Raw genomic sequence first — 24357 nt, forward strand, 5'->3', positions numbered from 1 at the left:
CTGTAGCAAGCACTTCGGCAGCTCCTACTGTCGATTTTTCTGATTCCAGCATCAGTGAGGGGTCAAGCAATGATGTGGAATCTTCAGATTTCAGTTCGGACGACGAAGCTCCGGTTCAGGTGCCTCGCACTTCAACAAGCGCTGGCAGGTAATTTCGTTGTGACTCCAGGTTGTATTTATAAACAAAACGTGCTTCTTATCTGACGACTGCGGTTTTGATTTTGTGTTTAGGGTCTCGACAACGTACGGCCGGAATATTTTGCCAAATGCACCGCGCCATATCGTGCTATTACCTTCAAGATAACCTGGCGCTCGTGTCAGATTAGCGCGGCAGGGTTCAGGTGCGACGCTTCTCGAGAGCGCTGGATTTTTTTTCTTGTTTTTTACCACCGAACTGATAAGGATTTTGTGCGAGAACACAAAAGAGTATACTTGGATGCGCATTTTACAGAGACTCACTCACCCTTGAGTGCCTTCGCGGCGTGGTACAGCCGTCAGTTCCGCTAGGTTAACGGGCCCTCAAAAATCGAAAACGTGATGTACACTGTTGATTTATATATTGAATCATAGCCAAGAAACGTAGGAACAATTTGTATATCTTAAAATTCCTGAAATAATTTTTAGTGTCGGTAAAATTGCCGATTTGTGTTTTTCGTATACTTTTCTTGGGGGCTTTTTTCTGATTACTTGATGAATAAACTGTAAGTAATTGTACCTTTAACAAAACTGCTGCTTTGTGTTTGGAAGAGCAATCTATAAGCTACAATTTCATGCATAGCAAGGCTAAGTGTGTCCAGCAGTTCAAGTGAAAAAAAAAACATTTCGTGGAAGCACTCAAAATCGGCCGTTTTTCCGCCGTAATGAAAGAGTTAACTTGGAACAGCAGTCCTCGTATTCTTCTATGCAACCACTAAAAGAGCTCTGATGTTCTGCCTCGGTAGCTTAGTAATAGAATCGCAAGATTTCGAACGTAATAAAATCGCGGGATTTCGAATGAACGCCCTAGACTCGAGCCCCAGCAGTGTCAATATTTTTTTTCCAAGACACGTGATTTTTTTCTTAAATTGTAAAATATTCTTGTTGCTCAATTTGGCGCATTCCTTTCGTAAGTAAAAGTGACTTGGTATCTTCTAGGTCGGTTCAGACAGGTGGGGCGCGGCTCACCGACTCATTTAATTGATGTTGTGCATCGCACCGCAAGTGCCGAGATTGTGCCTATCTTGGAGTGGAATGTCACCACTATAGAAGGGTAGGTTGAGTGGGATGGGTCGTCACAGCACGGAGTTCCTACCCTGCACTTGCTTCGGGTGCTGTGCTTGCTACATACCTCCTGACTGTCTCTCCCGTTTCCTGCCTCTACAACACCCACTGCCTGTCTTCCTCCTCCTTCCCGCCGTTGCCACCGACGTCGATCGACAAGGTATGAGCCTGTCAGTCACCACCCGTCAGTCACCACCCCTGAGCAGTCTCTGTCGGTCTCTATCTCGCAGAGACGACGAATGTAAGTCCTGGGAAAGCCTCCCCTGCCTGCCTGCCTGCATGCCTGCCTGCCTGCATGCGTGCTTGTTTGTTTGACCTATTCCCTTCTGAACCCTGCTTGAATCTGGTGTGCTGTAGTCTGTAGTTAGACGTTAGACCTGTTTCAGACCCGCCGCGGTGGCTCATTGGCTAAGGCGTTGTGCTGCTGAGCCCAAGAACACAGGTTCAATTCCAGCCATGAAAACGCCAGTGTGTGCGAGATTTCGGTGCACATTAAAGATCCCCAGGTGGTCAAAATTAATCCGAAACCCTCCACTACGGCGCGCCTCATCACCTGCGTTGCGTCGGCGCGTTAAACCCTACAATCAGTCAATTGAACGATCCCAGCAATGGTGTGTGCTTTTGAGATAGAGGGGGAAAGCGAAAGCACCCATGTGTCTATATTTCATCGCATGTTATGGACGCCCAAGCGGTCAAAATTAATCCGCAGCACTCCACTACGGTGCACCTCATAGCCCAGGCTTAGCTTCAGCGCTTTAAATCCCATAATCATCTTCAATGGGGGACAAGTGAGTAATAGCAGCCACATTGTTGCGCTGTTGCAGAGCTATGGTTTCACCAGGTGTGGTCTTTAACTTCCCTCTATCACTCTTGAGTCACCCGCTAGTTAAAACCCTTGAAAGAGTGCTGCGTCCAGTTGTAGAATCGTGGTGCGTGCATTCGGGCTCATAACAAGCTTAGCTAGAGATGGTTGGTTTGCCACCGTTTGGAAGTGCATGGTAGTAAGTAATGATTGCTGTGCTCTCATACTACTTCGGTCTTTTTATTCGAAAGGGTGTTGCAACGGTAAATGGGCATCTCTAAAAAAGTTTCTGATTAAACCACTTCTTCGTTCATGCTCAAACTGTACGCGAGGGTCAGAGTTTCTTGTCTGTTTTCTTTAACGCCATGGATGGGAGGGCACCGCCCTGCATGTTTAGAAATTAAATAAAAACGATTTTTGCCTATGAAAGCGCCGGCAGCCGTTTTGAAAAAAATGGCTATCTTACAACAGCAGCACCGCTTGTGGTGTCCAAAATGGAACACACATTGTCAGCTTTGCAGGAGGGAGCGGCCATATGCAATGGCAGATCACATGTTTCTTTTTGTTTTTCGTTTAGGATGGTTGCGTGCAGTTACTTACGGTAATGAAATGATCCATCCTTTTGTGAATTGTGTCGTGCATTTAGTTTTGAATAGGGATGGGCGAATATAGATTTTGAGGTTCGAAGCGAATTCGAAGCGAATAGTGATTTGGTCGAATAATTTCGAATCGAATAGTTCGAATAGTAGACATTGCAAATCACAAAGACAAATGAGCAACTTGTGACCTGACTAATGTACACATTTTTTTCTAATAATTAGAACTCACGTAGGCACAGCATTGTGTAAAACTATTACCAGTTGAACATTTATTGCAAAATCTTACACTACACACAGCTTTCCTTTGCTGTATTCACAAGTTTTCATGAAGAAATGCCGGTTGCGCCACATGCTCTAGGTGTAGCAGTTTCCGCCGGCTGCTCATTCACAAGTTTAAGCGCCGCCTAGAAACTCGCAGAGTTAAGCGCCGCCTAGAAGCTCCGTTAAAAAAAGAAGTATTGTAGCCACTAGTATCCTCGGCCGTAGCCAAGCAAAGCGCAAGTGGCTGGCCGCCATTTTGAATAGGCTCGCTTAGTGCGGCGTACTGCCGCGCTGTGCGAGCCTATTCAAAATGGCGGCATGCCTATTCAAAATGGTGGCCTGTACAAGTCTGCTGGCTTGGTGCCGCGATGTTCGGAGCGGTGTCGTTTCAGTGCCGCCTTTTTTTTTTTTAACCTAAAGTGTGCTGGCGGCCGAGAGCTTCGTCGAACCTCTAGGCAAGGCAGCAACTCGGCAGTGCCGGCACTGATAATAGAAATGTCCGCGTCGGTGGGTCTTGAGCCAAGCCTGGGGTAACTCTGGGAAAGCTTGACCGAAAAGCTTGGCTTTCAGCTGCCTATTCGGGAGCATCGAATAATTCGAAAATATCGAATACCTGCATTCGGATCGAAGCGAATAACGAATAGAGAGCTATTCGATCGAATATTCGACAATACCCAATATTCGCCCATCCCTAGTTTTGAATATAACAGGTGGTGCCGCTATTCTAAGGTGGTCATGTTTCTGAGGTTGTCGAGGCTCCCATAGGCATAAATTGTTTTTTATTCGATTGGTACAAAAGCGAGTATGTGATGTCACTGTTCTTTTTGTTAAACGAAGTAGGCAGCAAAATGCGACTTTCGTTTAAGTATGAGCACAAGCGAGGGAGTGGGTTGCTCAGAACAAAAATTTTAAAGACAGGCATTTATTGTTGCAACACCTTGTGTGTATAAAAAGCAGTCAGCGAGGGAGGTGTTAGAAGTTCACAGCTGATGGCATGAGGTTTTCAGGATAAGAATTAAGGATGTGACACAAGTGGACAGTTTTTTTTGTTGTTGTCAGGCCACCCCCATTCACCTGGCCTAAAAGAATGAAACGGGCCATTGTTTGAGTGGTCTACCACTAACTAGCCACCTAACACTTCTGCTTGCATGTGGTACTTACTAACTTGTGTTACTAGAGCATTGTCAATATATTTTCTCACCATGATGGTGGCAGAACACGTGTTCCACTGCTCACGGTTGTGACAGAAATCAGGAGCACTGAATACGCCCTAACTGCCTCTGGTTCAGCCTGGGTGTGAACCTTGCACAAAATTATTGTCATGGGCACACTACTTGATGATGTCGCAACCATAGCAGTACACCTTGGTTCACACCCTAGGCTTCAGAAGCACCCAGCAATGCAGGAGAATCTTGATTGCTGCGGTATAGAGTAGTGTGCTCCGTACAGTATTCTTTATACAAACAAGAGAGAGAACTATGAGCAAGGTGTCTGACTCAATGCATTGCTAGTGTTTCGGCAAGAGGACTTGCCTTTGCCCTGACGAAAGCAAGTCTTCTTGCCGAAACATTGGCAACGCACTGAGGCAATTATCTTGTTCAAAGTTTTCTCTTTCTCGTGTTTTCCTGCCATTTTCACAGTTTCATTGCTCTATACATGTACAGTAAAACCTCGTTATAACAAAATGGGACGTAACGAACTAATGGATGTAACGAAGCAATCATAAATTCCCCTTGAGATTCCCATAGACACCCATGTATTTAGGACCTTATTTTAACGAAGCTAAAATTTCCTCGCAATGGGTATAACGAACCTTTTTTTTTACACAGCGAGCATTTAGGGATTATTTTGGTACCCCGTCTGGGCGGTAATTCAAAACTCATGCTAGCTAGGGGCCGCCAAGTAAAGCGCACTAATATGGCTGCAAGCGCCTGGCAACACGCGCGAGGGTGCACGTGTCCCGGGCTTCCAGTAGGGTGCTCGGATGTTTCTCCTGTCACTATACCGGGGTGCGGCAGACCTACTGTGCCGCTTCTTTGGCACTCACGTTGATGGCGAGGATGGGCTCAAAATCTCGGCTGCAGCTGAAAAAGCCATCATTTGTCTGAAGAAGACGGCAAAAATCTATTAAGGACTTTCTCTGCGGAGTGAGTCGCCAGTCCATGTGCTGTTGAATGATCATGGATGGGTTGTCAGCGGAATAAAGTGACGATTATTTGCAGTTTTTTTTTCTGTTATTTTTTGTTTGTTTATTTTCACGTGCTGCTGTAAGTTTCATTGGTCGGTACATCCTCTCTAGTTTGCAAACTGCCAGTAGAAAGGACATTGGCTATAAAGAAGTAATGATTATAATGAAGTAACTACAGCACCCCCTTTAACATTGTTATAACAAGGTTTTACTGTACACACATATACTTGCAACTAACAGATATATGTGGTTGTGCAGCAGCATAGCACTTTTGATGTTCCAAACACAGCTCATTCACTGTGTGGGGTGACAAGCATAGAGTTTCTTAGTATATATACTAGAGAAGATACTGTGCCTGGAAATCCATGTCAGTGACAGGGGGGGGTTATGGGAAGATCAGTGCTGCTGGCTTTTGGATTCTGAAGCGTTTTTCGGGGTTTGCTTTCTTCACTATTCATTGATATGCCAAGACACCCGTTCCGACAGACTCTCATTAAAAGGAATACGCCTGACTTCCTTTTCCCTTAGCTTTAAAACTGTGTGTTTTATTTTCTACATATATAACAAAGCACTCTTCTTGCCGTTTTTTGTGGCACTGCATCTGAATTCACGGCCACTAAAACGTTTCAATCCAAGCCGACGACGAAAGTAAGGCGAGCGTATGGTATAATGGTGGCCCATGGCTACGCAGACGGTCTTGATGTGAGCCGCATAGACACCAGCGCCAGATTCCTCTCTAGTGTATACTGTAAGAAACTCTAGGTCACAAGAACAGCTGCAACCGTTCGAGATGCTCTGGGTGTGCCCCGGGGCCGTTCCCTCGACGCCTGACCTACGTTACAGAGCTGCACTTGATGCGCTCTGACGGTGTTCTGGTCGCTGTGCAGGTATGACGTTGCTCAGGAGCATCAGCCCGACGGCGACATTGATGTGGGGGCGAAGCAGCAACCACCGGGTCCGCGGGGAGTTGCCACAATGCTCTTCAATTTGGACAAGCTCTCCAGCCCCACGGAGGCCACTGCGTTCATCGTCAAGACTCTTACCCTGGCCGTGGGTAAGAGTTAGCTTAATTTTAAGTAATTTAGGGGTTAATTTAGTTGAACTCTTTTGTTTCCGCGGGAAAATTGACCGTTTTTTAGGGGTCCAAGAACACATTTTTTTCTGCTACAAATATTGTTTAGGCACTGATTACAGGAACACAAATTGCAGATTATTTAATGGCCTTTCCAATAACACCAGTTTTTTAAATGTTTTCATGCATCATAATTGTGAAAAAAAAATTAAAATCACAATTTTTGTCAAGTTGTCGAAGAAAATGATAAATAAGGAGTTGTGTGTAAGAAACCACTGATAGTAGAAAAAAATTAGAATGTACATTTTGTGGGGAAACATTTCAAAAACACACCCTACAAAAAAATGTCGACTTGTGCAGAACAGTTTGTCAGATATTAAAAAAATGTTAGCACACGTGGTGCTCGTGCCATGCGGTGAAGCCCAACTTCCATTTCAAATAGTGCAATTTTGGGTTTTTGCCTGGAAGAAATCTGGTGCTTTGACACTTTCAGAGGCATTATTTTTTCCCCACGTAACGTAAAAACATCTTGTCAATGACTGACTTTGTATTCACGGCACGAACAGTATTTGGGACAAGCACATGATGCGGAAAAACATCCATGAAGTTGAAAACGGAACTCCGCGGTTGACGTTCACTGTCAATTATCTCTCAAACCATAAAGTTGCGCTTTATCATCATCTTCTGACTCCTGCAGTGGGCATAGACAGGCTAATGATTATGATGGTGATAACAATAAGCTGCGAAGTGCTCTTTTTGGTGAGAGGTGGGTGTGTTTGACTAGTATGGGGCACAGGACGGCCCCTAAAGGACACCAGCTCTGTAGCTTCGTCCATGCTGCCGCGTGTCGGGTCTTGGCTTAGACTTTACATATGCATCGCTGCTGTGCACGGATTGCTTTGATGGCCGTGTCATAAATGATGGAGCTCTTTGGTCCATGTGGAAGGTTTCATCCGAACTGTTGCCCCATGGCAGTACAGTTGAACCTCGTTATAAGAGACATGGATGTAAGAGACAAATGGGTATAAGAGACACTATCAGGGGTGAGACAGCTGCGCATATTGCACAGTTTTGATACAAATTTGTTTTCCTGCGCCAGGCTGCTCCAAAAGCTTCAAAAGTGCAAGAATTGCGCCAAACTGCTCCAAAACAGTCTGAGAGCCAAGGATTTTAACGCTCCCGTCAGTCTCAGTGGGGGAAAATCCTTACTGATGGCATAATTTTTCAGCACCCCCAATGTAATGCTGTTTGTAAAGGTTTAGTTGATTGATCATTCAATAAAACACCCGCATAAAACTGCCTCCAAGGTAGTTTTTTTTTAAAGTCACGTCAGGTTGCACATGTTACATTCTGTGAGTTTTAAAATTTCCCTATCGGAAACTATTCCAAAGCCCTGTAGAAAAAATGCTTATGTCTACTGAGGCGACAAACTACTTGGGCGAGTTGATGAAAAAACAACAATTTTCGGGGCGCCCTATCTCCGGAACGACTCCAGCGGTCGCCGCCATCTTGGTGTGGTGAAGATTGGAAAACATGGCCGCCGGGCAAAGCAGTTGCTCAGGCAGAGTGCTCTTCGCCGATTTGTACCGTGGTTTTGGTTATGGGGGTGGCTGGGTTTACATTTAGTCGTTTGATCTGTTGCGGGAAGTTGTGCGACTCGAATGACGGGTGTTCATCGAAAACAACGTGGTGCCGATGGATTCGCCGTGTTTCGGCCTTGAGTGAGGCGCGGTGCATGCTTGAAGTGAAATTTTGGACTCGTTGCAGTGTTCTAAAACGCTGAAATATTGCTGCCTCTGATAGCAAGCTTGCGAGCGGCGGGAATGGGACGATAGACACTGCAGAAGTGGCGGCGCAGGCTACATCGCCGCAAGATATTCAAGCAGTGTCTTAGGACGGGGTATTATTGCACGCTAGTAATAATGGTTCATCTATCTGAAGTGAAATTTGGAGCCACTGGGCAGGTGGCTAAACATACCAACGTTACTCAAATTATGATCGTAGTGAACGTGTACCTTGGGGATTGAAATAGGGAGGGGGGGGCGACGCCTGTCACCTCGCTTTGCGCGACTTTTGCCGTGGCTCTACACTTGTGCGTAAAGCGCAGCCTGCGATTGCAAAAATAATAATTTAGGCATTCACGTGATAATGAAAATGCCTTGGAGTTGCTTAGTTTTTCAATTCGATATTCTCAACGGCGGTCCACGCTATCTATGCATTGAGCCTAGAAATTTAAAAATGGTTTGTAAAAATGTAGTGCAGTTCGTACCTTGTGATACTCTGATAGAAAAAAACTTTATTGGTAGCTGTTTCAGTGTTATGTACATGTACGTTCAAAACCGATTAAATGGTGCACTTCCCTCCTTCCCCTCTGATTTGCCAAAAATTTAATTTTTTAAGCTCGTAAGGTGACATTAAAAATGTCGTTCTTCTGCTCCAAATCAAGGTTCTCCTGCTCCGAAATCGAGATTTTGCTGCTCCAAACACTGCTCCCAAGTCTGGTTCAGCTGTCTCACCCCTGCACTATTCACCCACATGGTTGGCTGCCCTATCTTTCCCATTAAATTGACCTCTTTTATAACAGACATCGGATGTAGACAGTTGGTTATAAGGGACAATTCATCCTTGAACTTCAATCAACGATCTCGCTTGTAACAGGCATTTTAACTTCAGATGCAGAGCCACCAGTCACTAATTGCAGTTGCTTCCATTGTGGAAACGCAGGTGGATGACAGCCGGCTGCAGTCGCAGTTTATTTTAACTTCAGCAAACACACAGTGGTTCAGTCAGCTATGAAATGACGATGAGAAGCCCTGCCAATGGAAATGCAACTTACACAAGTGGTTAAAACTTACTGCCATCCATTGGAGCGCGACTGCACATGCGGGCGGCTCTCCCACCCGCATAGCTCCCAATCAAGAAGCATTGCAGATGTTGAGTCCTGCAAGCGTAATGAATAGCCTGAGCACACAGCGGAAGAAGCTGTGCTCTCTGGCTATTCATCAGGCTTGTGAACTCAACATCTACGATTCATCTTCCACAAACAGTGAAAGGAAAAAAAGCTTGTAGAATAAATTGTAAAAACCACTGTGTAAATGCAGTCATGAAGCAAACAAAGATTCCAAATTCTGGGGGCCAAACATAAATTAGAACGAATCTTTTTCAACATGCTGTAGCGTTCTTTTCAGCTTATTTTAGTCATACGGTGCCCACATTGAACTAGGGTCTGATTAGTAAGTGAAAACACAGTTCCCTGCTTATAAGAGACATCTTATATAAGAGGCAGAAACTGCTCCCCGGTATGTGTCTCTTATAAAGGGGTTCAACTGTAGTCCTGGGTAGAAACAACGCACATTTGTTGGGAGCGGCGCTTTAATCAGCATACATCGTGTGGGCAAACCTGGCAACCTGAGCTGATAGGGAAGGGCTCATTTGTGGGCAGCATTTGCAAAGCTTTCAGAGGAGTCAAGTCTTACCACTTTGGGAAGTTGATGCTTCTAGTCATGGCAGGTATTTGATGACTGCTTTCAGTAGCAGCGTGGGTGCAGATTCATGACCCAGTTCTCTCAGGAAGTGTCGAGTGTCGAGCTGTATTTGGAGCTACCTCCGTAGCTTCGTGGTTACATTACCGCAAGTGCCGGGTTGTCTCCACTGGCCGTGGCTTGCATCATGCAGGTGGCATCCATGGCAGCATCTGTGCTTGCCATAAGCATACTGTGTTTTCATGCGCGGGAAACACTTCATACGGTTTGCGCTTAACAGTAGCCATGAATTTCAGTGTAGCAAAGTGAATCACGAATCTTACCGGCTTTGTTACATTATGGTTTCTTTTTGTATATGCCACTCAAACGCATTGTTCTGGGATTTTGGAGAAGCTAGTCTCTTCGGCCAATCCTCTTGACGGTGATAGCCATGCTATGTAGTTTTAAGTGCGGAATACTTTAGGGGCTTGCCTTGTCGTCGTAGTTCACTGTAACGGTCGATGTCAAATGGCTGCCAGAATCGGGCAATGCCACGAGATGACAGACCCAAGTAAAGCTCGGTGTTCCGTTGTAGGGCATCCCGCGCAGAGGCTTCAAAAACCAAGCGGTTTATGTAGTCATACCGTATTTACACGATTGTAGGTTGACCCCTTTTTTCAAGTTTGACAATCCAATGTTGGGGGGGTCGACTTAGAATCGAAATCGAACTTTGTGCCGCTTGTAACGGCCAGAGAAATGAAAAATCAGGAGTGCTACGAGGTGGGGAAAGCGTAACACCCTCGTTTCTGTGGTTACGGTCGAAGCGTAGCGTTTACCATTCCATACATTCTAGCGTCAATAAAGCTGATGCCGACTTTGAAAGTTGGCGTTCCTGATCTGTGTGCTTTGTCTCCACCGTACCTAGAGCGGCTTACCTTCCACCAGCGCGTTCGGATGAACGTGTATGATTGTGCCTACAGCGCCCTGCATTGATTCAAGGGATTCGGTAATACCCATTTTGTTTATTGGAGACGAACAAAACGCTTCTTGAATGCGAGGAACGTACTCACGAATCAAAGGAAATCGCGAGCGGCCGCTAGTGGCAGCCGCCATGTTTGTTTTTATATCGTGCTCCAGTGCCGCTGCCGGTATCTTCGATGGGTGTCATCTCGCAGCGAATGTGTTCTCATAATTGGGAATAAAGTGTCCCGCTCACCCCACAGTGCATGGTTATTCCACATGCTTATACAAAAGCTGTTCTTTTTTAACATCTACTGCAAGCACCACGAGCGTATGGCTCTTGAGGGAGCATCGATCATTGATGGAAGAGCCGCCGTATGGGGGGTATTGGTAGTTGACGGAAGAGCTTCTTCTTGTGATATGACTTTCTAGGTGGCCGCGTTGCAGTATTTCTTTCTGTATAGCGTTGCCGCGTGTTCTTGTGTCACTTCTGTGTTGTGCGAATCGTCCCGTCTGTCATGAGTGCCCTGGGCCGTCACCTTTGGTAAATCTTTTGAAAAGATTTTCGGGGGTGACACCTGGGCCTTAAGAACTCTCTCGGCGTTTGTTCACAGCAGCGTTCAAATGGGCTGCCTCCTACGCTCGTTTTTTTTTTTTTTTTAGAGAGAGAGAGAGAGAGAGGGAGGGGGAGGGGGAGGGGGGGGGGGGGAGTCGACCTACATTCGAGTCGACTTACAATCGTGTAAATACGGTGGGCGTTCGAAACTTGTGAACCACTGGCACTTGTCATACATCTCCCCGTTGTTTAACGCAAGGTACATTTGAGGCAAAATATACATAATTAATTGCCACCGTCTGCGTTCCTTTAGTTAAGGCCGCCCATTGGGTTGGTTTTTACGATAGTTAAGCGCAAAAAAGTGGCAGTGCAATGCCGGAACATGCGGGAGGAAAAGCACAAAGAGAACAGAACTCCCGCTAGCGCAGTTTAAGGTAGGGGCCTGCAAGCACTGCGAAGGCGGGAAATTAGAAATGCGTTGGGTGGTAGCAGTGAGCGGATAACGGCGCCACAGCCCATTATGGCGAATCACTGCTCTGCACTTCCGACAGCTTTCACATTGAGTGGAACGGCTATAGTTTTTTCAGTATGTGCTATTCAAGCATGTTGTTTTGTGATTATGGAGGAGCTAGTCCCTTCGGCCAATCCCCCTGACTGTGATAGGCATGCTAGGTAGTTTTTGAAGCAGCATGTGCTCTTCTGCCATAAACAGTTGACTGACACGTTGAGAATGAGGTTCACAAGGAAACATGCACCTCATCTGTAATGTCCTTTTTTTTATGGTGAAAGCAATAGATATCTATGTTTCAGGGAATGTGTGAGGTATAAAAAATTTGTGTGAGGTACGCAGAATCGTCTAAAAAAAGTTAAAGCTGTGAGAGGGGGGAAGTGTAAGCTTGGGATCGCGCATTAAGAAAGGGAAATAATAGTTTGGGAGCAGGCTCTGAGGAGAGCTTTGAGGAAAAGCGACAGAGGGTGCCTTCAGAAAGGGGAACAGCAGGATGGGACGAGGGGAAACCTTAACACACGTGCAGTACGAGCCGTGTTGAGAGGTGAAGGCACTGACGGGGCAAACAGGGGGCTCCTGGCGATGGCGAGTGAGCTGAACAAGCTTCCTCGGCTGCTGTCCACGGGCCTGGCGAAGTGGTGACGGGCACGACTGCAAAGTTAAGCAGAAAGTTTCGCAGCAGATCGACAGAAGGTCCGACTATGCTTTCTTTGCCTTCACATTCTCGGAAGGTTCCAAGTATTTCCTTGAATTCCGGTTTTCTCATTTTTGCGGCAGGTGCACTGTTTCTGGTGCTGACGGCGCTGTTGGTGTTTGCTGAAGACAAGCTGTTCGCCCTGGCGCCTTCGGCCGTGGGGCCGTTTGCACTGCTGGTCGTGGTGTCGCTCTTCTGCATCGTCTGCATCATCAGGCAGCCCAGCGCCAGCACCGACAACCTCTCGTTTGCGGTACGTGGGGTGCTACTCCGCCTTAGCTCAGGACGTTTGCGGGCATTTGCTCTGCCCATTACCCAAATGAGTGAATGTAGTAATGCAGTGAAGAACAAGCAGGGATCTTGTTTGAAGTCAATGTTTATTGGAGCGAACTTGTTCTTTGCAAAGGACTTGAGGAATTCACAAGCATCGAAGAAGCACTTAGCAGAGTGGCGCGCTCAAATGATCGTAGGCGAATCAAATGTGGCAGCGTTTCTTCTGTACGCATTTATCTACACTGCTCTATTTACTGGGAACATCGGTTTAGATAAAGAACAAGGACAGTTTAGGACAGTGACCGCAAAGCAGCGCCGCCTCCTTGTCTGCAGCAAAACCCAGTACTTCCAAGTCTTGGAAGCGCTTGTCTCCTTCTTGTCTGCCACATAACCTGCTTTGTGCAGTAGATACTCACCAGGTATGTGCAGGAGCTGGCACTACGGCTGGCATTGAGCCCTGGTGAATGGACCTTATATTTGAGGAATTTGAATGGGGTCAATCCATTCATTTTCAGATAATGAATGGCAGCCTACCATTGTCCCTGAAGAAGAAAGTGTATGACAGCTGCATCTTGCCGGTACTCACCTACAGCACAGAAACGTGGGGGCTCACTAAGAGGGTTCAACTTAAATTGAGGACAACTCAGCGAGCAATGGAGCGAAAGATGATAGGTGTAACATTAATGGACAAGCAGAGAGCGGAGTGGGTCAGGGAACAAACGCGTGTTAAGGACATATTAGTAGAAATTAAGAAGAAATGGACGTGGGCAGGGCACGTAATGCGAAGGCAAGATAACCGCTGGTCATTGAGGGTAACAGAGTGGATCCCTAGGGAAGGCAAGCGCTGCAGGGGGCGGCAGAAAGTTAGATGGGCGGATGATATCAAGTAGTTTGCAGGGATAAATTGGTCGCAGTCAGCTCAGGACCGGGGTAATTGGAAATTAATGGGAGAGGTTTTTGCCCTGCAGTGGGCGTAGATAGGCTGGTGGTGATGATGATCATGAATTTCATTGGCTCTCTTTTATTCACTGGCATGTCGTTGTATGAGAGAGGTGAAGAAAGGTTGGCGAGGCTTACGGCATGGCACAAATTTGATTTATGTGGCAGGCTTGCTCGAGACATGCATGCAAGAAGCCAAATGTTACTCTTTGAATGAGTCTGGTTCAAGCCACATTGGTTTTCTGATGGAGGCAACAAAGGGGAAAAACACGCCTGTGCGTCAAGGGTTCAGGGCATGTTAGAGGGGCCATGCAGACAAAGCACAAATTTGGTTCATTCGAAAGATTGCCTCTTGAAACTTATACTGACACCACTTTTAATGCACACTTCGTTAAAATGAGCGCTCTAATTGGGAAGAAAGGGAATGGCCGTGCGACCCACTAGCTTATTTTCCACAACAGATCCTATGATGTCACATTCCCATCTATGCGATTGGCTGAGGCCGGCAAAAGCAAACACAAGTTAGGCAGGGCTTAGATGCTTGCCGAACGAGTTATTTGCAATTAAATTTAGAGCACGTTTTTTTATAGTAGTAAGAATTATTTGGTGAACAATTAAAGTTACGAACGAACATGGAAACACTGAAGCAGTTAGTGTGGCACTTTGCTGGCTGACACTGCCTAACAGAGCCGTCGGACACGTTGGACTTGTCTGACACAGCACAGACAAACTGGCATATGCGGCACAGTCACTTTGATGACCGTGTTTGTCGAGCCATAGCTTACGTTTTAGGAAACGATTAGTATGAACCCCGATAAAAATACAGCACGTATAGAACTCCAGCCAGAAGCAAAGTACCGCTGGCGCTTCAGCGGTATGGCAGCGCCATCTATGAAAGAAGGCGGTAAACAAGATGAGATGGTAGCAGCCCTGGTCAGCAGGCTATCTTTAGTTTTAAGGCCCGGCTCTGGATACGTCATTGTCGACGCCAAGAAAACACGATTTATTGGGGGAATTGAAATTTTGGCTAAAAAATTAATTTATCAGTGAATAAAGCATCGTTTGCTGCCAGACAAGTGCTGAGGCCACTGTAAAACACTAAATCTTTCGAATAAAACAAACTTGTATTTTGTCTGCATGGCTCCTTTAAAGATCCCGAGGTGTTTCATATTATTCTGAAGCCCTCCACTAAAGCACGCCTGATACAGGGTTCGCACAGGTCATTGAAAACCTTGAAAACCCTTGAATTTAGAAGTGTCAATTTCAAGGCCTGGAAAGTCCTGGAATTTTTTAATGGTCCTTGAAAACCCTTGATTTTTCCGGAGAGAATCAATGGCCCTGTCTTTTCACAAGAATTTAAAGTGTTTTGGGGAATTTGAGGTGCTAACAAATGTAAAAAAAACATTGTAACAATCAAGTTTCAGTGTATTGCGTGAAATTACAAGTTTGGTGGATTTTCATTATTACAAGGCAACATTGGGAGCAGGCCCTTGTCAATCCAATTCATGTCACGATACAATCCAGTGAAAGCCGGCTTCTGTTCGCCATCTTGCATCTTCCATCTACTCTGTGGACGCTCGCTCCTTGCATGTTTGCTGTGCCGCATACGCTCCATCTGCGTTTGCTTTTACATGCAAATGTTGGACGTGTACATTGTTCATCCTGCCTTGCAGCAACACTTGCGGATTTAATTTCAGCTGGTACTCTTGCTGACAAAGCAGGAGATGCAGGCAACATTAACGAAGTTTTGAAATCAAACAGCCTCGGCAAACACAAAGGAAAAATAAAAACTTCTAAATACCAGCCATGAAATAAAAAATAAAGCTGCGGAAGCATTTACGAACCTGTTAGCAACTATCTAAACGTGCACTAATGTGATTAGGTATTGTGCAATAAAAAACTTTTTGCATTCTGTTGGAAAAGTTATAAATAATCCCATATAAAACGTTAGATGGGGACCTTGAAAATGTGTTTTCTGGCCCTTGAAAGTCCTTGAAAACCCCGGAATTTTTGCTTTTCAAGCCTGTACGAACCCTGCTGATAGGCCCAGTGTTGCTTCCCAAAATTTGAAGAAAAAAGAAAATGTGGATCTCTTTCAGCTCTGCTTCTATTGGCAGAATTCAGTTAATCTCGTTTCCACAAGTTGAACACTGGATCATGTGAATTTGCATATCTAATGAATGTTGATGACCCTTCATTCTTTGTTTGTGTGTGATTTGGGAGGTCCACTTTGAACCTTTGAATCTTTGCAGGTCCCCCTGGTGCCATTCATCCCCCTGTTCAACATGTTCGTCAACTTGTACCTGATGATGCGTCTTCCCCTCGCCACGTGGGCTCGGTTCGGCATCTGGATGGCTGCCGGTGAGGGCAGAGGGCAACTCCGCTGCTCTGACCGACGTGCCTGCCTTTTATTCCGCAGTCGAGTCCACTTATAACAAACTTGACCGTCACACTGAATGCGTTTGTTACATCTGCAGTTCGTAGTGAGTGCAATCCGTATATTTATTTATTTATTAGTGCGATAATGCCTTACAGGCCCATCAGGGCGTTGGGTAAGGAGGGACTTTCTTAGGAACTTTTCACAAGATAATAACAGCCGTTGTATAACTACTGAACATATCAAGATACCGTCAGCAGGTCAATTTACGAATGAGCTACATGTGGAACGCAAAAAACATCGTCACAACAGGTGTAAATCAAGCAGCTATACAATAAGTAATAACACGCCAAAAAATATTGCGGACCGCAAAACAAGAAACATTACACAAGTAATAAGCAATAGTGCACCATCACTGTAAAGGAGCACAAGCATTCCTTAGTTTGGGTGTTAACTTGAAAAAGTGCTTCTGTAGATTTTCCCCCAATGTTTCGGGTTTCAGGGTGCAATTTCTCGCACTCTGAAACATGGTGCGGCCAGGCACGGCATGCAATGACATGGCTGTAACTGCAGCCCATTACCGCTTGCAAGAATGTGATCCCTGGTGCAAACAAAGTTGCACATGTGGGAGAATGGCTAGTTATGGAGGTGAAAATTGGGCCGTGAATCTTCATCGGCGCTGCTAGTGAAAGTGGCCATCAAATATCAGCTGCTTGGATAAGCCAGAACATTTCTGGGCACGAAAGCCCAGTTGCTCCAAGCGCTTTGAAACTGCCGCCATTTGTGCGCCTCTCCCTATTGGTTGTGTTGACGCACAGGTTGCGTTGACGCATCGAAATGTAGGGCTTGACGAAATCTTGCGAGTTAACAGCGTGGGAACACCTACTAAAGGTTTTTTTTAAAATAAGGTAAAGTATGTTTCATCTTCCTTTTGGAAGGTTTGTTCACCCCGGTTCAGAGGGGACAAAGCTTCCGTATGGAAACCGTACCGTCTTTTTACCTTTCTATACCACCAACAGGATGAAGTAGTCATGGTTAGAGCTCCAAAAGAGTTTCGAATGCTTCACTTCGACAGAAAGTACAAGTTTCCCATGACCGCTTGAGGAGCATCGCAGAAATGTCTGCTGGAAAGCACAGCCTATGACACTATCATAGGAACACATTGAACACAACATGTTTAAACATCGTGCCACACAATTCTCATTTTTTGCGGGAATTTTTTTGCTTGTTCATTTATTCCATCTTTATAGCTGAACTCAAGAAGGCTGTGCAAACGAACATGAGGGGGAAATTCTTAAACCGTTCCCTTGCCGCTTAGTTTGCTACATTGCTTTGCTTCGCTACATTAGTTTGCCCAGAGGCAGGCTAGAGAGCAGAGAGATGGTTCAGCCGTCACATATTTGTGCTCATCACTCACTCCCTGTATGGGAGAAACCTGAAATCCATGCCGACGAAGCCCCTTCTTTTTTCAACTATCTTTCAAGCTTGTTGTTTTCGTTTCCTGGGTGCCAGTACAGTTGGGAAGGAGAAGTGAGGAGGCAGTGTGATTCCGTGCAGCACATTTGATGCTACGCATGCGTGAAAAGCCTTTTCGAAGTGGTGACTGCGGACGCCTCGCACAATCTACTGTTACTGTGACTTAGCTGCACTCTTGAGTATGTTCGTTCTATCTGAATCATGATGCTCTTGCCTTACCACACGTTGGGGACACTTATGTTTTAATCAACCAGATTTTGGGAAATCCCCAAGGTGGAGTAAGTTTCTGCGAAGGAAAGTTTGACATCCACTTCAATGCAGCCGTACGGCTACAAACGAAGCTGTAAAGCTTTCTCAGAAACTTCGCAGTTGAAGAAAAATTTGTCATGGTCCAGAATTCGTCCTGGTCTGAATTTTTCTTCAACTGTGAAGTTTCTGAGAAAGCTTTACAGCTTTCCTTTGTAGCCATACGGCTGCACTGAAGTGGATGCCAAACTTTCCTTCGCAGTTATGTTTTGAAGTCTAAAATAGCAGGGACTGAGATTTTTTTACTTCAAAATATGACCCCTGATCTGACGAATTTTCGCCAAACACTTGACTATGGGATGGGCATGCTGTGCTCATTCGTAATAACAACGTTCAACCGTACTTGGTGTTCAAAACTGTGTCAGCGAAATTGCAACTTCCGTTGTTAGTTTGCACATAAACTTGCACGTGCCTGTACACCCACAGCTGTAAATCCAATCTCTAATCCTTTTACAGTGGGAAATAGCATGAAAAGGCTTAGCATGTAATGCCACTTAGCAGGGCATGTGTTGTGGATAGGGAGCATCAGGTAGACCATCTATTCAATGGATGTACACCCAGGGATCGAGAAGGAAATAGGGAAGAACCAAGGTCTCTATCCAGAGGTAAACTATGAAAATTCAGAGGGAAAAGAATGGACTCGCACACCCAAGGTAGAGGTGGCTTGATATATTTGGGTGAGGCCTTCTTCATGCAGTGGACACAAGCAGGTTATGATTATGATGATGATGATGATGGTGAGGCGTACCATTTACAGAAGAGAGAGAAAGAGTGTAAGAAGCGTATTAAATGGAGAAGAATTGTCGTTGAAAGGGAGGTAGTCACAGATCATTTCTTTTACATGTGAAGCACTTTTTGGGCTGCTTTCATCTTAGAGAATCGGGGGGTTACTCGTACAAGGGCTTTGCTAGCAAGACCACGGGTAAACTGTGTGCTCAGTGCACACAATAATCAGGTTGAGGCGCTGACTATCGAAATTCATAGATCTTCGGGTCCCCGGGCTAGCTACAACTGTCCCTGACTGTGGACTGTGAGTTGGGTGAGTTAATTAATATTCATCATTAACTGTCAACGCACAAAAGGCTCGACACATAAAGGGACAGCCCGTGCATCCTGTCGGTTACTTACTTTTCGCGTCTCGTCTTTCGTACGCTGATTGTTCATTATGTCCCTAGAACCCGTGCCGAGGTCACTTTTAAGTGCCGAGCAACTTTTAAGTGCAGAGCACTTTAGGGGCTCACCTTGTCGTCGTAGCTCGCTCGCTAGACCCAAGTAGATCACCACATGGTGTTCCGCCGTTGCGGCGTACTCCAGAGGCTTCGAAAGCCAAGCGGTTTAAGTAGTCATAAGCATTCGAAACTCGTGAACCGCTGTCGCTTGTCATGCATTGCCCCGTTGTTTAGCGGAGAGAAAACTGTAGATACGTTTGAGGCAAAATCATCATCATCATCGTCACCACCACCACCACCATCACCAGCCTGTCTACGCCCACTGCAGGGCAAAGGCCTCTCCCATAGACCTCCAATTATCCCGATCCTGTGCTAACTGCGACCAATTTATCCCTGCACACTACTTGATCTCATCTGCCCATCTAACTTTCTGCCGCCCCCTGCCATGCTTGCCTTCTCTGGGGATCCACTCTGTTACTGTTACCCTCAATGACCAACGGTTATCTTGCCTTCGCATTACATGTCCTGCCCACGCCCATTTCTTCTTAATTTCTGCTAATGTGTCCTTAACCCGCGTTTGTTCCCTGACCCACTCCGCTCTCTTCTTGTCCCTTGATGTTACGCCTATCATCTTCTGTTCTAGTTCTCGCTGAGTCGTCCTCAATTTAAGTTGAACTCTCTTAGTGAGCCTCCAAGTTTCTGCCCTGTACGCGAGGCAAAATATACGTAATTAACCGGCAGCGCCCATGTTCATTTTTTTAGGAATGCTCGTTGGGTTGGTTTCTACGATAGTAAGCGAAAAAAAGTGGCAGTGCAATGCCGGCAGAACGGGAAGAAAAACAAGCACAAGAACAACAGAACTGGGGACGCACGAGCACTACGGAGGCGGGAAATTTGAAATGCATTGGGTGGTAGCAGTGAGCAGATAACAGCAGTACAGCCCATTATGGTGAATCACTGCTCTGCACTTCCGGCAGCTTTTACATTGAGAGGAACGGCTTTAATTTTTTCATCGTTAACTGTCAGTGCACAAAAGAGGAGACACGAAAATGAAGGGCCGTATTTTCCGGTGTACAAGTCACATTTTTTTTTTTTGTGAAATTTTCGTTGGTGCATCTCATCCACCAGTGCGACTTACGTATGGAATAAATCTGGTACATGGCGACTGCATGTAGTCCACGCTCGTAAAGTTGCCTGTGTGCTGCGTGATGTCAGCGCACGTTAAAGAGACACGGCTCTATGGTTTAAATGAATGAATTATTTGTTAGCAAGTCGGAGGAAGAAGGCCTCAATGGTTTTGCCTAAATGCTGTCTGTAAGTATGTCATCTGTGTGTATCAATAAACCATTTTTGAGAAGTTAGTTCTATCTAGACTTCGGAAGGAAGATGCAAGTGTCTAGCACTGCTTACCGGGGTTGCGTTCAGAAGCGGTGGCTCTTTGTGATTGCTCCTTTCGACCCGCCGCGGTGGCTCAGTGGCTAAGGCGTTGCGCTGCTGGGCACGAGGTCGCGGGTTCGATTCCCAGCCACGGCGGCCGGTTTTCTGATGGAGGCGAAAAGCAAAAACGCCCGTGTGTACGAGATTTCGGTGCACGTTAAAGATCCCCAGGTGGTCAAAATTAATCCGGAGCCCTCCACTACGGCGCGCCTCATCGCCTGCGTTGCGTCGGCGCGTTAAACTTCACAATCAATCAGAAGCGGTGGCCGCCGCAACCATGTACTTTCGCCGCACTTTCTAATGAACTGATCCTCTATGAGTTTACGGGATTAATAAGTACGTTTTGTACACCGGTGCGACTTGTATACGTTTTTTTTTTTCTACCGGAAAAACTGTCGTTTCGAGGGGGCTGAAACTTCTACAAAAGTGTGACTTATAGACCGGAAAATACGGTAACTGACAGGACGCACGAGCTGTTCTGTCAGTTCTTTCTGTTCGCGTCTTGTCTTTCGTGCACTGATTGTTCATTTTGTCCCTAGAATCCCTGCCGAGGTGACTTTCTTCCATCACCCTCGCCCACAACCCTTTCTCTGCAGGGATGCTGATCTACTTTGGCTACGGCATCTGGCACAGCTCACAGCGGAAAGCGTCGCCACCCATCCTGGACGAGATCGGCGGCGAGTCGGCCTGTTCCTCCGATGACGGTGAGGCGGCGCCGCTCATGTCGTGTTGACAGCAGGGGGAAGGGTCGCCCCCTGTGCCCTCTGACCCCTCCCCCCTGCCACTCGAGGAGGGGAAAGGTCAGCACGCCCCCCTCCTGGCGACCCCTACCAGGACCCGCCGTGCCTACCGTTTCGCCTACCACGTGACTGCCCTGTTGGTGTGCGGTGCTGTCGCTTGTGTGCTTTGACGAGGTCGCCGTCACGTGCTTCTGCTGTTGTGCGTGCGTGCTGCCATTGTAGGGCACGTGCTTTGTGTGTTGTGTGGCGTCGTCATCGTGCGTTGCTCTGCCGTCACTAACAGTGGTTGTTGGTGTGGCTGCTGTGTTGGGTGATGACGTTCCTTTATCCCTGGCTATCGAGCTTCTCACTGGTGCCTCCTAGATATACGGGGACCACCTGCACCCATTTTGTCGCAGTGGGGCTTTGAGATGCTTGCTTAGAGCTGGGGATTCATCTCATCGCACGCTAGAAACAAAATTCATCTTTGTTTCGCTGCGTTTGTGTGCAACGAAATGATGATGTGTTAACTGCGCGGAGCCGTCAACCAACTGCCACCAGTGTTATAGGGCGGGACGCGTGACACAGTTTGTGGAACGTGTAAGAGCTTCCAAACATAGGCGTTCGACTGGCCACCATGGGGCTGTAAGGTTGCATTGCCGTAACTAATGTGACCTTTGAACTTTGGGCCTGTGTTGCCCTGAAGCCATTTGCCAGACTGGATATGAGCGTGTGTGGCAAGAGCAAAAAAAGATGGAAACCGGCTATCAATCGAGGCATCGAGGTAAAGCCTCGGTGGCAATCTGAATCAATGGGCAATTGATTCGAGGTGCGGAAGAACAGGTCATTTTATTTCAACTTTTCGAATTCAAGTGCGGAAATAGGAGGAGCAACTTAACAGTAACAAGGCCAGGTGGACGTCTCAATGCTACCGCTTCGGTTTCGCTTAATGACGCATTTGCTGCAGCCAAACACGTTTTTTCTGACACGTCGTACCGAATGGACGGGCACAGGTTTTTATGGCGCATTCATTGAGCTGTGGACTCATTCAAGGGTGCTCTGCTTGGTGAATATGTCCAATTTGTACAGTGCGTTTAACAAGACAAGCTCTTCTAACCAGGCAACTGGCAGGGTACTGTGATTTGGGCCGTGAATGTCTCTCTCTGTGTGATGTGTGCTTGCTTGTGTATGTGAACCCTATACGCACACCTTCTATGCAAACAAGGGGGTGGAGGGGTGGGGGTGTACAGTACAGTGCAGCCCGCTTATAGTTAACCAGTTGTAACGGAATACCAGGCATAGAGAATGAAGTTTAATTTCCAAGCACTGTTTACATACGTGCAACGAAATTTAGGTCCACTTTTTATGATAGATTTTAAAAGGCAGGGCTCACTCAGCTATATTGTGTGTTAAAACGTCCAAAATGAGCCAAGTTCCGCATGAGTCGGTCTAAAAGTCAGAACATACGCAAAAAGACCTGCAAAACGTCGACTTAACTGTTCTGACGCAGGGTGGTCATATGATGGTGATTTCAGAAACACCGAACAAAGAACCTGCATGTGATGTGTACCTGACATTGAAAACATGGGAAGTCTTCCTTTGTGGTTCTCGAACTGTCGTGACACATAAATTTGTCTCGTGTTTGTTCAGTGTACAGACAAGGAAGGTTCCCTATGGTGTCCCCCTGTGGGATGCGTGGCTGTGCATTTTTATTTCAACACGAAGTAAATGCGGCACACTCCAGGGATTGATTTGGCAAGGCCTGTCAGCATGATGAGGCGACGAACAGATTTGGAATGCAACATTCGTATTACGCTAGTCCCAGATGTTCACCATTGGGGGTGCATTCATGTAGACTCGCCGATAACGCCGGTGGATGCCGAAGTAGTTCCGTATTTATTCAAATCTAAGCCGATAGTTTTTTGTTTTTTTTTTTTGAAATACTGATATATCAAACTCCAGGGTCGGCTTGGATTCGAGGGTTTTGAAACACACGCCAATTTCCGACTGAATTTGAGGTAAGTGGCGCGGAGCTGGCGCCACCTAGAAAAGAAAGAAAAAATCTTATCTAATCTTTCATATCTGACCATTATAGCTATCACCATTAGTTCCGGTTCCGTAGATGCCGGTCGTCGTGTTTGCTGCGTTCACTTGCCTCTCGGAAGCAGTGGGCTCCTGCTCTGAAGAGGATGCAACCATCCTACCAATGTGGGGTGAAACATCCGAGATCAGAGGAATAGAAGCATTACAGTGTGTTTGCCAGGCCATTCTGGTCCACACGTGAAACGTGTATTTTTGTTCTTGGCTCTGCATGCTGTTCCACTTTTCAATTCAAGAAAACTGCACGCTGCTCCTGAAGTGTTGCTGGCTTCCCCCGCTACCAAATTGACGGAGTTTGGCGTGACATCAGGCAGTCACGTGCTCTTGTGGCCTGTTGCAACTCAGCATGTCACTCCTTCCCACTTGGGCTCCTTAAAAAACAGTCGAGCAACTAACATGCTTTGGAGAAGTGACTTTTCACGTGGTGAACTCGATTTTTTTTAAATTTTCATATCTGCTCCTCTTTCCATTGCCGGGAACTTTGATTATTATGTTTTACAACTATGCTGCCCTCTATGGAATTGTGTGCTGGATCGAATCCAAAACCAAAGCCATGCCAGCGGCAAACCATTTTCATCGCATTTTCTCACCTGTGCGGGTGGAAAGCCGTGCGAGAACTGTCTCCACAAAGCTGACGCAGTCCATTGAAATCTTTCAATAGTCTTGATTTTGAGGACATTAATTCAAGGGCCCTTGAAACTATTGAGCTCCTTGTAATCCCTGAAAACCTCCTGGACTTCATTTTACGCACTTACGATGAATTTTATTTAGTCATGCTGATTTCAGAGGCGTTTCACAGCGGCAATATCAGTAACTTTTGGTTCCAATTGTGACTATGCCCGAGTTTTCTGGCAAATAATCTAGGCTGCAAATCCAATCCAATCCAGTGCAAGTCACATCGTTGATGGCCGGCCCGTCTGGCTCCTGCATGCCATTTCTCATGGTAAAGTTTAGTGTTTACATGGCTTATGCGTACATTCCTATTTTGACAAAATGCCAGAAAGTCAGAAGTTAGTCTGCATTGCAACAATGGGGGAATCTGTCGCTAAGAGCCATTGAAAGCTCCAAAGCACTAATCCAGGGCGCTGATTTGTGGCGGGTTGTACGCAAGAAGCAAGCCTGATGCTGGAAATGACCTCCCAGCATGAAAAACATAACTTCCTCTCTGGCAGCAACCCTTGACAGGGACTGCAGACAGCA

The 24357-nt window shown here is 46.2% G+C and overlaps 1 protein-coding gene across 3 annotated transcripts in view; it reads left to right on the forward strand.

The window, feature by feature from the left end:
• LOC144147023 (cationic amino acid transporter 3-like) overlaps positions 1-24357 on the forward strand; it is a 112934-nt gene that overhangs the window by 82599 nt on the left and 5978 nt on the right. For 2 of the 3 annotated variants that reach the window (XM_077679044.1, XM_077679046.1), the window contains exons 12-16: positions 1421-1501; positions 5998-6164; positions 12445-12614; positions 15826-15934; positions 20935-21042. In XM_077679044.1, the coding sequence (XP_077535170.1) occupies positions 1421-1501; positions 5998-6164; positions 12445-12614; positions 15826-15934; positions 20935-21042 (635 nt within the window). The remainder of the gene's footprint in view (positions 1-1420; positions 1502-5997; positions 6165-12444; positions 12615-15825; positions 15935-20934; positions 21043-24357) is intronic. The other variant, XM_077679045.1, reaches the window with a different exon arrangement.

This window comes from Haemaphysalis longicornis, unplaced genomic scaffold (assembly GCF_048455015.1).
Source record: "Haemaphysalis longicornis isolate Haplotype H1 unplaced genomic scaffold, Haemaphysalis longicornis Haplotype H1 scaffold_7, whole genome shotgun sequence".
Lineage (NCBI taxonomy): Eukaryota > Metazoa > Arthropoda > Arachnida > Ixodida > Ixodidae > Haemaphysalis > Haemaphysalis longicornis.